A 14,375-nucleotide genomic window follows, 5' to 3' on the forward strand; every position below is an offset into this window, starting at 1 on the left:
AACCTGTGTCTGTTTCTATGATAGTCAGCCCCTGTTCCAGCCTGTCTCTGCTCCTATCTCAATGAGCTATCTCATGACTGATTCCGTGAATCAGACCGGAGAACCCTAGGGTGTAGGAAAGGAGTTTCTAATTTTATCAGACACTTCCTAGCCAGGGAGCAATATCAGAAATGGAACCCTACATGGAAGCCAGGGACTACATTGTAGTAGAAGCCCCAGTATCTTCTCCCTCCTCATTAGCTAGGGGTGAGTACTTAGCTCACCATAGTGGTGGTCGTCCATGATTTCCAAACTTTTCTCATCAGTTTCTGGCCAGTAGGTTTAATTTCCCAGTAATTACCTGGCAATTTTTTCAAGCATTGGTTGTAATAACAGGGAATTGCACAATAATTAAAATGTTAGAAGCTTAAAAGTTCAACTGTTTTAAAAACTGTTTTTACAGGATGTCTTTCAAAAAGCTGAAAGAATAATAGCCTTGCTGATCTATGTATGTGCGTGAATTAATCTCTTCTAAAAACTGTTGTAAAACTTGTAATTCACACAATGCCAAAACTGTGGATTGTGATTATTTTCTTTCCTGTCAGTTCATTCTAGCAACTTGATAGCTTAATGAACAGAAACAGTCATGTTTTGCTGATTATATAACTCCTTTCCCATCTAAATGGATGGATTCCTTCAAAGCATGATCAGATATGTCCAGCAGCTGTTAGAGGACTATTTTTATTTGGTGACCATGCAGTTCATCCCTTAACATGTATTCTGAAAATAATTCATTTCAACTTTGGAATCATTGCATTCATATTTAGTTTAACATATAGAAGACATTCAGGTAGTGCCCTGAATGTCCCTAACCATAAAAACTAGGACAGAGCCAATGGCATGTGTTGAAGATTTCACTTACCTGTCCCACAGCTACCACAGCAAATCTACTCTTTTAAGCAGCATTAATGGCTATATGTGTCTGTGTATCTAGAGGCCCATGTTCCAGAAATTTACTCACATACAGCTCAATTATTTTTAGACCAAAAATAGAGAGAATGAGATAGGAAAGCCAACTATCTGCAAAAGGCAAAATGCAAAATTAACATTTCTGTGAATAATGTAGAACTGGAGAAAAAATGCCAGCAGGTTTTGCTCCAGATTCACCAATTTGTTGTTTCCCTTCAAGTCCTGAAAACTAGGCCAGTTCTAACACTCCGGCCTTCATGGTGGAATGGCACTTGCACTGTCTATTAGGAAATAGAAATGCATAGTTAGTTTTTTCTCAGCCAGGAAAAGCTTGTGTTATTCTTCCTGACTTTGAAATACTTTCTTATTCAGAATTATTGATGGACATGATCTGATGCCCTTGCTTCAAGGGAAAATTCTCCGATCCGAGCATGAATTTCTCTTCCATTACTGTAATGCATATTTAAATGCAGTGCGCTGGCATCCAGGAAACAGTAAGTAAACTTGCCTGTTCACATTTTAAATATTTCATATAATTTTTATTGCAACTTGAAAAGAATCAGAAAAAAGCCTCAGGCTATGGTTACAAATAAATTGCTTAAAGTGCTGTTTTTTCTTCATCTTTTGTATACCTTTCTCCTTTTTTATCTAGAAAACACATCTATCTACACAGCCAATTTATTATTTGACATTAATTTGATGCTGCACAACAATGTTTTATATCAGTGCTGAGACCTACAGTAACTGAGTATATTTTCTATTTTTATTTGTTTAGAGCAGAGTTTCTGTTACACGATGTTACATTTGAGTCAGAGCCAGATATTACTTTTTAAATAAAATGTACTGCTAATAGGAATGTTTGCTGGACAGCTTAGTGGGTATTATGCCAACTGGACAATTTTTACTATTGAAAGCAACAAAGTATAAAGGAACCACTGGGACAAAGTCACAAATCCCAAGTGAATTATGAGACTTTTCATGCTTTTATGAAACTATAATTGTGCTTTGAAGGCCAAAGAACTAAACATCGCTCATTCATCTATTTCTTTTTATTAGCTAAGTTTTCATGGTGGCATAATGTCAACCTGTTGCCCTTCCTATAAAAATCCCTGTGCTGAAGGAGTCACTTTCTCATTTAGGTGACAATATGCAATACTTGTCCCAGGTCAGTTGACACTCATGGTGACAAATTATAAAAAGGCTTCAGAATGTTGACATGACACAAACCTTTTGCACTGGGCTTCACCATGCATGCTGTCAATTTCAGTGCTTTTCAGCAGGTTTGTTAGCCTGTCAGGAGAGGTGGATTTAAGACTCTGATTCGTAAACCTCAAATCATTTGGAAGTTTAGTATGAATAATCATCTATACATCTTACCCAAAACTTTCCATAATCACCTTGGATTGCATATGGGGATGAATGAATATCCTGGAAAATGACAGGACTGAGGCAATTAAAAACAGATATCAAGATGCTGCACATTAAGTAAGGCTTTAGGAAAGAAATGCATGAAGTGGTGTATTTGAGAACCAGTACACGATCATGGAACAAAAGGGTATTGTAATGCTCAATCATGCAACACGAAGATGTGATTATACCATTTAGGTACAGCACCACATCCAGGACAGGGTATAACTGCACTACCCTACAAGGAGCAGGGGACGCAGTGTGTTTCTCAGAGTTCCCAGGTCTGTAGAGGTTGTTTGCTCACTATCATGTGTGATGCTGTATGGAGTATGTGGGACACTTTATGATATTGCTGATACCAGTATTATAAATTTGCAATGAATCATGCCAGAGATCTCATGTGAGGTATCTGCAAAAATGTTATAATTTGACAAGTCTGATAATCTTTTTAATATGTTTGTATTACCTTCATATTATGAGTTATAGATATATAGGGTATATCTGTATTTCCAAACTTGTGCTGTGCATCTGGGCGACACCCCCAGACAGACTGGCGGCAGCACTGCCCAGCCTGCTTTATGGTCCATCAAGGGACATCAGCTGTACAGTGAACTCTTTGAAAAAGTCAGGGGCTACACCTTATGACTCAGCAAGGCATGCAGGGGCATGCCCAAGGACAGAATTCTAAGGATTGCATAGGATTGCCAACTTTCTAATTGTACAAAACTGAACACCCTTCCTCCACCCCTTCCCCAAGGCCTCACCTCTTCCCCACCCCTTCTCTGAGCCTCACCTCCACTCACTCACATGCTCTTCCCCACCCTCACTCACTCTCTCCTTTTCACCAGGATGGGGCAGGGGGTTGGAGTACGAGAGAGGGTGAGAACTCTATCTGGGGGTGTGGGCTCCAGGATGGGACCAGAAATTAGGAGATCAGGGTGTGGGAGGGGGCTCAGGGCTGGGGTAGGGAGTTCAGGGGGGAGGTGAGTGCTCCATCTGGAGATGTGGGCTCTGGGGTGGGGCTGGGGATGAGGGGTTTGGGGTGCAGGAGGGGGCTCTGGGCTGGGACCAAGGGGTTCAGAGAGTGGGAGGGAGCTCTGGGGCAGGGGGTTGGGGTGTGGGAGAGGGTGCAGGCTCCTGGAGATAGTTTGGGTGTGGGATGGGGCTCAGGGCTGAGGCAGCAGGTTGTGATGCAGGAGTAGGTGTGGAGTGTGGGCTCTGGGTGGGAGTTTAGGTGAGGGAGGGAGCTCAGGGCTGGGGCAGGGGGTTGGGATGCGGGAGGGGATGCAGGCTGTGGGTGGTGCTTACCCTCAGGTGGCTTCCGGAAGTGGCTGGCATGTCTCTTGGCTCTTAGGTGGCCAATGGGAGCTGCAGAGCTGGCACGCAGGGTGGGGGCAGTGCACAGAGCTCCCCTGACCATCCCTCTGCCTAGGGGCTGCAGGGATGTGTCGCCACTTCTGGGGAGCCACACAGAGCCAGGTAGGGAGCCTGTCAGCCCCAGGCCAAGCAGACTTTTAATGGTGCAGTCAGCGGTGCTGACTGGAGCCACCATGGTCTCTTTTTGACTGGGTATTCCAGTCAAAAACTGGACACCTGGGAACCCTAGGCTTCCAGGCTATGTGCTGGGTAGCTTGTGTTTGGAACAAAGAAAATGCATGGCAAAACCCTATAAAAGGCAGCTGCATCTTCTCCATTTTGTCTTCAGCCCTACTTCTTGTCATCAGTCCTGCTTCTTGCCTCTGGAGGAACTTTGCTACAAACTGAAGCTCTGTACAAAGGACTGAATGACCCATCCAAGCTATGGATGTGTTCCAGAGGGACTTTCAAGCCACCAAATTCACCAATACTGTTTAGAACCTAGTATATGGACTATGAAGTCTTTGTATTATGTGGTTGCATTACCATTTAGCAACTCTCTTCTTTTTCTTTCTTTGTAATAAACCTTTAGTTTTAGACACTAAAGAATTGGCTGGCAGCATGGTATTTTGGATAAGATCCAACCTAATATTGACCAGACAAGGTGGCTGGCCCTTTGAGATCAGAAAAACATTTTGTATAATGAGCAGAGTTTTAAAATAACTTTTCACTATACTGGACCTTGGTGCTGATTGGGAGCCAGAGACCTTGAATGCAATAAAGAAGCTGTGTGATTTCTTTTCTTGATGACCAGTGTGGGATCAGAAGCATTATTTGTGACTGGTTGGGGAGTTTAACTCAGCGTTACCCACCAGTCTTGTGAGTATCTGCTCTCCCTTTTGCAGCCTGCCCTGACTATGGCATTTCCAGTGACGGCTGTCCTAGGCACCGCCGGGTCACACCATACATCTTTGTGGGATGGAGTTCTCGCTCTTTCTCCTGAGCAGCTAGTCAGCTTTGCAGTCCCTTGGGGAAGAAGGATGAGTGGAGAGTCAGCTTTGGTGTCCTTTGGGGAAGAAGGGTGAGTGGAGAGGGTTGGAGCAATGGCCCCTTATCTTCCCAACTTCTTTAGTGACTAAAATAGAGCAGACTCTCTTATTCCCAGAATTCATGGACTGCAATTTTTCCTAGTACTAAGATGTGCCATACAAGGATGGCGAGAAGTCTGTTTGCATCCTCCCTCCATGCTGCATAGCAAAACAGAGCTAGGCAGAATCTGGCCATAAAGTTTACTTGATGTCACTTTGTATGGAAGTGTAGTAGCAGCTTGACAATCATGCAGAGTATCATGCAGAGCACAAGCAGGTGTAGCTAAACAGTCTTCTTCTCTCCCTTTTGTGTCAGTTTCTCTGGAGTGTTCAGTTGTCATTGATACCACTCTTTCCAATCCCAGCTCTTCATAAATACCTTTCTGTGGAGACAATAGAGCAGCATCCATAAAGATCTTTGCTCAAGCCAGTAAAAGGTCCTTCACATTGCTTATCTCACTCCAACATGTTACTGTTGTATAGAAAGAGACTCTATGTACTCCTCTAGCTTGTTGCTCTAGTATGCAGCTGATGTTATCAGCATTGCTATGGGCACTCACCTGGCACAATATAGTATTTTCCCTCACTTCTGATTTCTCAGTAGCTCTCTGTGGCAGTTCTCTGATCTTGTAAGAAGCGCCTGATATGTTCAAAATACAGTATATTATTAATTAGTGCTCTTTAAGTGTTCCCAACATCTCTTATTGGCATTTTGACCACTAGTTTCATATGCAATTCTGAATTTTATTATTACCATTTGTGACAATCAGGTCCAGACACCCCAAGGGGAAAAGAGGGGGTCTGACCCCCAAAATAAGCAGCTGAATCAGCTGATTGTGTATACAATTGTTGTACTATAAGTAAAGTATCATATAAAAACAGATGATGTGCTGCTCATGAATATCATTGTGTGGTGTATGTACAGGTGGTGTGTAAAGAGTGATGCATGCGTACTGGAAAAATGTTCCTAAAATATGTTGTGGGGGCAGACTTGTATAAACAAAGGAATGTTGTTTTGCCTGTGTCTCCAGTGTAAATGGAGCAAGGTGATTCCAGAGACAATAGAAGTTAGATAGAAGTGACCAGGAGAATGGGAAGTCAATAGCTGATGAGAAGAACTTTAGCTGGAAATACACTTAAAAGAATACATTTTAAAAGGTTTACTGGATTATAAAAAAAAGAAAGGGCAAATTAGTTCAAGGGTATCCTTAAAAAAGGCCTAGAAAACTATAAAATGCTATCCTATCATACTCACTTAACTTTACCCTTCTGCATTGTGGTTTGCATGTGGGCACAAACCCAAGCCTGCATAACAAAAATGAAATGTATGCAAGTATCAGAGTATTCGTTTCTTTCTTGTCTTTGTATTTTATGTACTCTTTAGAAAATATGCTTCAGCCTCGTAAACTCTGCCCTGTCCGTAATGGCTGCTCCTGCTAGGGATTGCGTTTGTCCAAAAGGAAGAGCTTCAAGCATCATTTGTCCAAGTGCAAAAGTTTTGTAAGGATTGAGCATTGAAGGTTCCAGAATGTTAGCATGCAAAATATCCTGTGTATGCACTCACATCTATGGCTAGTTTAAATTTAGTTAAAGGGTTGCAAGTCTCATGTGACTGTGTATAGTGCCTGTGCACCAGAATGGAGCTGGTCAAGCTTTATTTGACAAGAACTTCCAAGAAAAGGATAACAGCCAGATCTTTTCTGTACATAGAGAGAGGCTCAGGAAACTAGTGCTAATACAAAAGAGCCCTGTATGGATCTCCACCGTCTTCCCTCTAGCCAGCTGCAGCTGTGGAAGATGCTTGAATTACTGCAGATCTAGGTTTTACCAGAAGGAGGGAGACATTTAGTACCTATCTGGACAAAAGGAAAATAAAGATAAATCATTTGATTTTCTTTCTTAAATAAACTAAAAACACTGCAACAAAAGACTGAATCCTTAGTACAGTAGCCTTTTCAGACTGATAGCCAAATGGATATTTAGGATATATATATCCTCAACACCCAGATGCTTAATTGGATTGATCTCCAAATAATACAGAGTAGAGTCAGAGAGCCTATGAATGAGCTGCATATTTTGATGGCTGATCTTCCCTTCACTGTATTTCACCAAGACAAAGTTGCTCTGCATCCTTTTACAAATCCGTTTCTGAGGTCCACCAAAACCAAGCCATTTGGCTGTGTTTTCTTCTTAAAACCCCATTGTCAACCAAGGGAAGCTAGGTTCCATACCCTATCTAGAGTATTAGTAGTCTATTGTGCTATTTTATATGAGGTTCTTATACTGAGCCCACTACTGTGTATCGAAGTGGCTCTTACTAGTGTGTCAAATGATTTGACTAGAATCTGCCATATGTGGTTCTCTTCTTTTTTCCTGTCCTCTGCCTGGGGAGAAAATTGTGTTTGGATTCTTTTACATTTCTTTTAAAATTATTGTTTGTTCTTATTTAGATAAGACTAAGGCATTAGGTGTTAAAGTGTTTTGTAGGTTTTGGGAGCCAATGTAAGGGGAATGTAATTTCGATGCAGTGCCTGTCAAGGTGGATCAGATTATGCATTGAGACATGTTATGCTTTAACTGAAAACCTGACCATCTCTTTGCTAGGGTTCTGGCAAACTCAGTGGCCTGCCTCCATACTGTTTCCATCTTAGAAAGCTGCAGGGCTGCTACCAGTTCTGCTCATATGTTTACATAGCACCTTTCTCAATGTGGCATCTAGGTCTGATGCTCACTTTGGGAGGGCAGTACAGCAATTAGAACTCCTGAACCCACCTTCTTGGGGTTTGTAATGGTAAGTAGATTCTGACAAATGGGAATATGCAGAGATCATCTCTAAGAAGAAAGGTTGATTTGCAGTAACTGTGGTTCATTGAGAGTGTTGGCTGTCAACATATTCACGCTAACTGCTGACCATCCCTACTGCGCTCTAGGACTCTGAGGTTTAATAGAAGGAACTGAGGTGGCTGAGGGTTGGGGAACGCATGGCCCATTATAAACTTGTCTCTGAACATTCAGTACTACAAAGGGCTTTTGTAGAAGCTCTTGAATCTCAGTGATGCTGGAGGGCTCTGCCCACACATATTAATATTCTGAAGCTACACCTTTGAAAAATTCTAATTCCTAGTATTTAACCAGTCTTTTTGCCTAATTAGATGTCATCTTAAGTGCTCGGGATCCTAAATCATTAAATGTTTACACTTTAAAAGATCATAATCAATGACAATGTAGTTTCTGCTTTTGAAGACTAGGCTGTCTAAGGTTTTGTGTAATGTTCTGGTCACTGTATTTGTCAGAATATGCTCTGGCCTAATTTAACTTGATCAAATGCTATAGTTCTGCTGATGCTAAGAGATTGGTACTTCTGTACTATGGATTGCTCTTCTCTGTTAAAGTTAACAATTTACATAAAGGAATACTGTAAAAAATGTGAAGAGCTGCTGCTCTGGAACTTTACTGGCATAAGAATTAGTGCTATTAAAAATGCATCACTATGACAACGTAATTATAAGGAGAGCATTCATCAAAAAAAGAGTGTGTTTCTGGTCGCATGGTACTGTTGCATGTTGCAAACTCAGAGGCCTATTCTGCTCTTATTGAGACCATCATTCCATTAATATAAATGGGAAATACACTGCACACGCTGTGCAGCAAATTCCTGTGTGCCTTGTAAACATTCTGGAATACAAAACAGCACAGTATATATTACAAAGAAATAACAATCCTAATGGGTTTTTTTGCACTATAAGTAAAAATCTGTTGATAAATGTCAAGCTGATTGCACTAGCAACAGTTCAGTTTCTCTATTACAAATCAGGGTTTTAGTAATACAAAGGAAACTGCTACTTTTAGACAAAGAAGAGGAAGGCGGGAAAACATAAGCTTCATTTTTGTGTGTAATAGAAATGTTTACTGACTTGTCTAGCATGAACGAGATCAACTTCTTATTTTTTTATTAGACAATAAGTTAAACCAGCACTTTTACGGCTTCCTTGCCCTCTCTCCCTACCTCATAGTAGGTTGCTTCCAGTACCAAAACTGTGAGTGTCAATATGAATATTTTTAAGGGCCTTGCCATGGCAAATTAAACTGAAATGAAATGCCAATAAAATCAAAACAGTGCATCATGAAAACATAAATGACTGATAGAAAGGGGAATACAATTCACTGAGATATATTAATCTGCATAGACAGAGGGGAAGAATCTACTAATCTCAGTGTTACATTGCCTCTAGTACTGAGACACAGGATAAAGGGAGAATAATACCCAAGTTATGAGTTTTAAAAATCTAAATGAAATTATTAGCAGCTCTCATTACAAGAACAACCACACATCAAAAACAATTAATTGATCCTTTTTGTGAAAAATACTGATTCCAAACCTTTAACTTAGTGATGTAATTTAGAAATGTCTTTGAGAATTCTTATCCATCAGTTCACTTGGGACACCCCCAACCTCAATGGGAGAGGCTGAGGTTGTCTGGCACAGGGGGGCCCCATGCTGCTTCACACATTATGGGCCATATTACTATCAAAGACCACACTATTATTGTCCATTCAAAGGCCATCTGGTTGGTCAGATGTCATTGGATATTACAGGTTCAGACCAATGGTCAAGGAGCATTCTTGTCAAACCTCTTGCTAGTCAGTCTTTGCCTACTCATCCAACCTGAATTAGTCGGCTAATTTTGTTCTTTGGTAGACCAAGCTTTGTGAAGAATTTCAATTCATAGAATTATATTCATATTGTGTTAGCCAATAACGTAATATTGTTGCAAAAAAAAGGAACATCATTCTGGGATGTATTAGCCATAGTGTCAGCAAGACACGAGAAGCATTTCTTCCATCTCTTAGCACTGATAAGGCCTCTAATGGAGTACAGTAACTCCTCACTTAACATTGTAGTTATATTCCTGAAAAATGTGACTTTAAGCAAACCAATGCTAAGCAAATCTAATTTCCCCGTAAGATTTAATGTAAATGAGGGGGTTAGGTTCTAGGGAAATTTTTTTTCACCAGACAAAAGAATATATATATACACATGCACATGCAGTATAAGTTTTAAACAGACAGTTTACAACTGGTACACAGCCATGATGATTGTGAAGCTGGGTTGAGTGGAGGAGTCAGAGGGTGGGATATTTCCCAGGGAATGCCTTACTGCTATATGATGAGCTAGCATTTGGCTGAGCCCTCCAGGGTTAACTGGTTGTTAATGTAGCCTCACTCTACAAGGCAGCAGGCATGGAGGGAGGGAAGAGCATCGCAGACAGAGACACACGCCCTGTGTGAGAGAGAGAGAGAGATGCACATTTCCCATTTAAGTAGCTGACCCCAATCTTAAGTACACTGCCTTGTTAATTAGATCAGCTTGCTGAGACTGCAGCTGCTGCCTGGAAGCTCCCTCCATCCTGAACCCTGTTGTGTGCACCCCCTGCTCTGTGGAAGATGGGGTAAGCGGGGTGCAGGAGCGGGGGGGGACACCCTGACAGCTCCCCACTTCCCCCCTCCCGCTATACAGCAAGCAGGAGTCTCTGGGAGCAGCTCCAAGGCAGAGGATAGGAGCAGCACATGGCAGTGGGGGGAGGGACAGCTGAATGCCAGCAATTAGCCTGCTGGGCAGCTGCTGCACAGGGAACTTAGGGGAGCAGGGAGCTGATAGGAGGCTGCCAGTCAACACTGATTCCAAGCCCCCACCAACTAGCTGCAACGGGCTTCTCTTCCTGCAAGCAGTGGACAAAGCAGGCGGCTGCCAGACGACGTTAGAAGGGAGCATTGCACAACTTTAAACAAGCATGTTCTCTAATTGATCAGCGAAGTAACAACAAAACAACATTAACCGGGATGATGTTAAGTGAGGAGTTACTGTATTGTGTCCAGTTCTGGGCCCAACACTTGGAGAATGTTGAGAGGAGAGCAACACAAAGGTCTAAAAACAAGGAAAGATTGAAAAAAACTGGGTTGTTTAGTTTGGAGAAGACTAAATACATCTTCAAATACATACATTCAAGTCTTCAAGTTTATAGAGAGGAGGGTGATAAATTGTTCTCCTTGTCCATGGAGGAGAGGACAAGAAGTAATGGGCTTAAATTGCAGCCAGGGAGATTTAGGTTAGACATTATGCAAAACTTCCTAACTGTAAGTTAGTTAAGAACTGGAACAAATTACCTAGGAAGGCTGTGGAATTTCTGTCACTAGAAATTTTTTAAAACAAGTTAGGGCTTATCTAGACTGGCAAATTTCTGTGCAGTAAAAGTAAAGCAGATTTTTGTGCTCAAACTGCAGATGTGTGCACACTGCCAAGCCACTTGGTGCACAGAAACGCCTCAGTTGCAGCGCTGCAAAAAAAAATCACCTCGACGAGAGTCATAAGGCTATTTGCAGAGGCTCCAGTGCTCTCTTGCCTGTGTAGACACGTGATTTCTTTCTGCGCTGTAATTGGCCTCCGGAGCTGTCCCATAATCCCTCAAGTGACCGCTCTGCTCATTGTTTTGAACTTGGCTGCCCTGGAAACATGCACCCCTCCCCTTTCAAAGCACCATTTCTGACAGCTATTGAGTGCTGTGCTGATCTGCTGCAGGACACAAAGCAAACCATTAATGTGGAATGCTTGTGCAGTTGAACACAGAGGCAGGAGGTGGGGGCTGATGTCAGGGTTTTCCCCTCCCGCTGCATCAGGACTGGTTGCTTCCTGCCACTGTCTGAACTTACAAGACAGCATGACGACACGCTCTCTGTCCCTCAAAACACACTCTCTCTCTCTCCTCCCCTCCATACACACACACACTCCCTGTCACACACTCTTCCCCCCACACACACTTCAATTAGAAAGCAGCTGACGATATAGTAGGATGTCCATGAAACAATGGGATTGGAAACCTGCATCATGCGACACTGTGCCTGTCCCATGAGGCATCACACACCATTCCCAAAGCACTCTGAGCCAGTTGCACAGTGGGACAGCTATCCACAATGCACTCCTGTCTTTGCTGTTGCAAGAGCTGCTAATGTAGATGCGCTCCACCATCACAAGCAGAGTGTGGACACGCAGCAGCGGTTTAATTCCAGCATTTTAATAAAAGTGGTATAACTTATGGTGCAGAAACTTGCCAGTGTAAACATACCCTTACTGTCAGGGATGGTCTAGATAATACTTAGTCCTACCTCTGTGCAGGAGACTAAACTAGATGACCCCTTGAGATCCCATCCAATCCTGCATTTCTATGAGTTACAGAAATAAAAATGAGTAAAGAATCTACTTTAAAGAAAAAGTTCAAGATTGTAAAGATTTGACTGTCTGGTTTAATACCCCTTAAAGGGATTTGATCTTCCAAGGGTGGATGTTCAGCAATTTCTGAAAATCAGGCCCCTTTATCATGTGTCTTGCTAAGAAAACTAAAATTGAGGCATCCAGAATTACTAGTCACTCTCAAATCCTTGGACAACGATTCATATTTGAAATAGTTTTTCTTTTCCTTTTTTTTTAAGATGGGAGAATATCAGACTTTTTAAAATTGTTGCAACTACATTGTGCATTCTGTTGCCTGCTTTAAAATTTTGTAACCCTACGCTCCCAGAGATGGTCATACAGTGCTATTCAATATGTAGCACATTCACTTTAAAAGCCACAGGACAAGCAGTGGAAATGAGCCAGAAGTAATCAGGTTGCTGTTCTGGAAATGAAAATATCTATTCTACTGTGTTACTGGCTAAAAGGTTTGCCTTGTGAATAAAGCTGGTTGAGGAATAGAATAAAAAATGTCCGAGTAGCCCTTTTTTTGAAATTTCAACATTTGAAAAAATTAAATGAGTTCTAGTGAATTTCTGCATCTTGGAAATATACTGCAGTAATAAAAATGAATTCCATCAATGTCACCCACTGGGAGTCGGATCTTTAAATGTTTATATAGTAGTCAGTGCCAACAATTGTGGTCTGGAGTATCCCACTTCGTATGATATTCCATTAGAGATGTTTAGTCCTCCTAAAGGAGAGCAGTCTTCCTAGTCATTGTTTATTTCAATTTTTTGCTCAGCACACACTATTTTCCTCTATGCACTTAGTATATCTTTACTCAAGGTGCAGGATTATTTCAGCTAATGACAGTGGATTTTTTTTTGTTGAGACCTGAGATTAAAAAATACGGAAGATTTTGCAGTTGACAGGTGTCAGACAGATCAATTAAAAAAAAAAGAAATGTGTTTTGATTTTAGTGCACTATTTTTTTTTAAGCCATGAAAAGAATTTAGGCCAAAATTTGTTCTCAGTTACCCAGGTGTAATTTAAAATCAGTGGAGATAAGAACGGCCATACTGGGTCAGACCTATGGTCCATCTAACTCAGTATCCTGTCTTCCAACAGCACCCAATGCCAGGTGCTTCAGAGGGAATGAACAGAACAGGTAATCATCAAGTGAGCCATCCCCTGTCGCCCATTCCCAGCTTCTGGCAAATAGAGGCTAGGGACACCATCTCTGCCAATCCTGGCTAATAGCCATTGAGTGACCTATCCTCCATGAACTTATCTAGTTCTTTTTTGAGATGTATGATTAGGCAAGAATTTTACCTCTTGCGTAAACTAGTAGAGAAATCAGACTTGTTTCTGAAGATGAAAATGTGCATAAAAGCATCACAATCTGCAATTTCCCCAGTTTCCCAAGACTGATATGAATTTGTACATTCTAACCCTTATTTTAATTAACAGGGTTGAAAATACATGGTGGTGCAGTTTAGTTTAAAATGTAGCCATGTCAATTTGTGACTCAGCATTTAAATAAAATAAATAAAATTAAAGAATGCCAAACTTATGTACAAAATTGTCCTGAGAGCAGTTAAGCATGTAAATAAGTGCCGGTAGATATTGAAAACTGGGAAATGGCTATGTAATTCTGTAGAATCAATCTGAAACTGTTCTTCCTGTTATAAATGTATGTGCAGGAGGATGGCTGAGGCTAGAGTGGCAACAGCAGTTGTAGAAACAATAATTTCTGTGTGAGGAGATGTTTTCGAATTAAAGTCATTGGCAACACATCTTCCTCTCTAATTCAGCTCTCCTCAAATAGTTTTGGCTTAATTTTAAAAACGTAGTACCCTCATACATCCACAGAACAAATGAACATTATTTTCTTTAAAATGAAGGGGATGGGGGGATAAATATCTATTGAGATCTTCCAAATAGGCTTTTTCTCATGTCCTCTTGTGGAAAAAATAATACTGATAAGAAGTTTTGTTCATTGTGCTCCTTCCTTTATGGTGAATGAATGCTATTGCAGCTTCATATGTGAAATGTCAAATGTGTTACGATACATCACATTAGACCTATAAGCTTTGCCTTAGTTTTGTTTTTGTCTTTCTCTTACTTGCTTTGCTGAAGACATTTTCATATCAATATTGTTTACCTTTTCTTACATGAAAAAGGTAATCAGAGACTATTAGTGATTAATAAGGACTCCTATTGCGTCTGAGAACCCCAGGACCTACTTACAAATACAAAAGAGAATAAAATCATCTATTTAGCTGTTTTGGTCCAGGAAGTGAATATTTCCTTTAACACAACGCACTTCAAAAGAAGTGACTATCTTA

At 41.1% G+C, this 14,375-nt stretch overlaps 1 protein-coding gene across 5 annotated transcripts in view; it reads left to right on the forward strand.

Moving 5' to 3' along the window:
* STS (steroid sulfatase) overlaps nucleotides 1-14,375 on the forward strand; it is a 182,845-nt gene that overhangs the window by 139,831 nt on the left and 28,639 nt on the right. For all 5 annotated transcript variants that reach the window (XM_030572287.1, XM_030572271.1, XM_030572280.1 and 2 more), the window contains one exon: nucleotides 1,321-1,442. In XM_030572287.1, the coding sequence (XP_030428147.1) occupies nucleotides 1,321-1,442 (122 nt within the window). The remainder of the gene's footprint in view (nucleotides 1-1,320; nucleotides 1,443-14,375) is intronic.

This window comes from Gopherus evgoodei, chromosome 1 (assembly GCF_007399415.2).
Source record: "Gopherus evgoodei ecotype Sinaloan lineage chromosome 1, rGopEvg1_v1.p, whole genome shotgun sequence".
NCBI lineage: Eukaryota > Metazoa > Chordata > Testudines > Testudinidae > Gopherus > Gopherus evgoodei.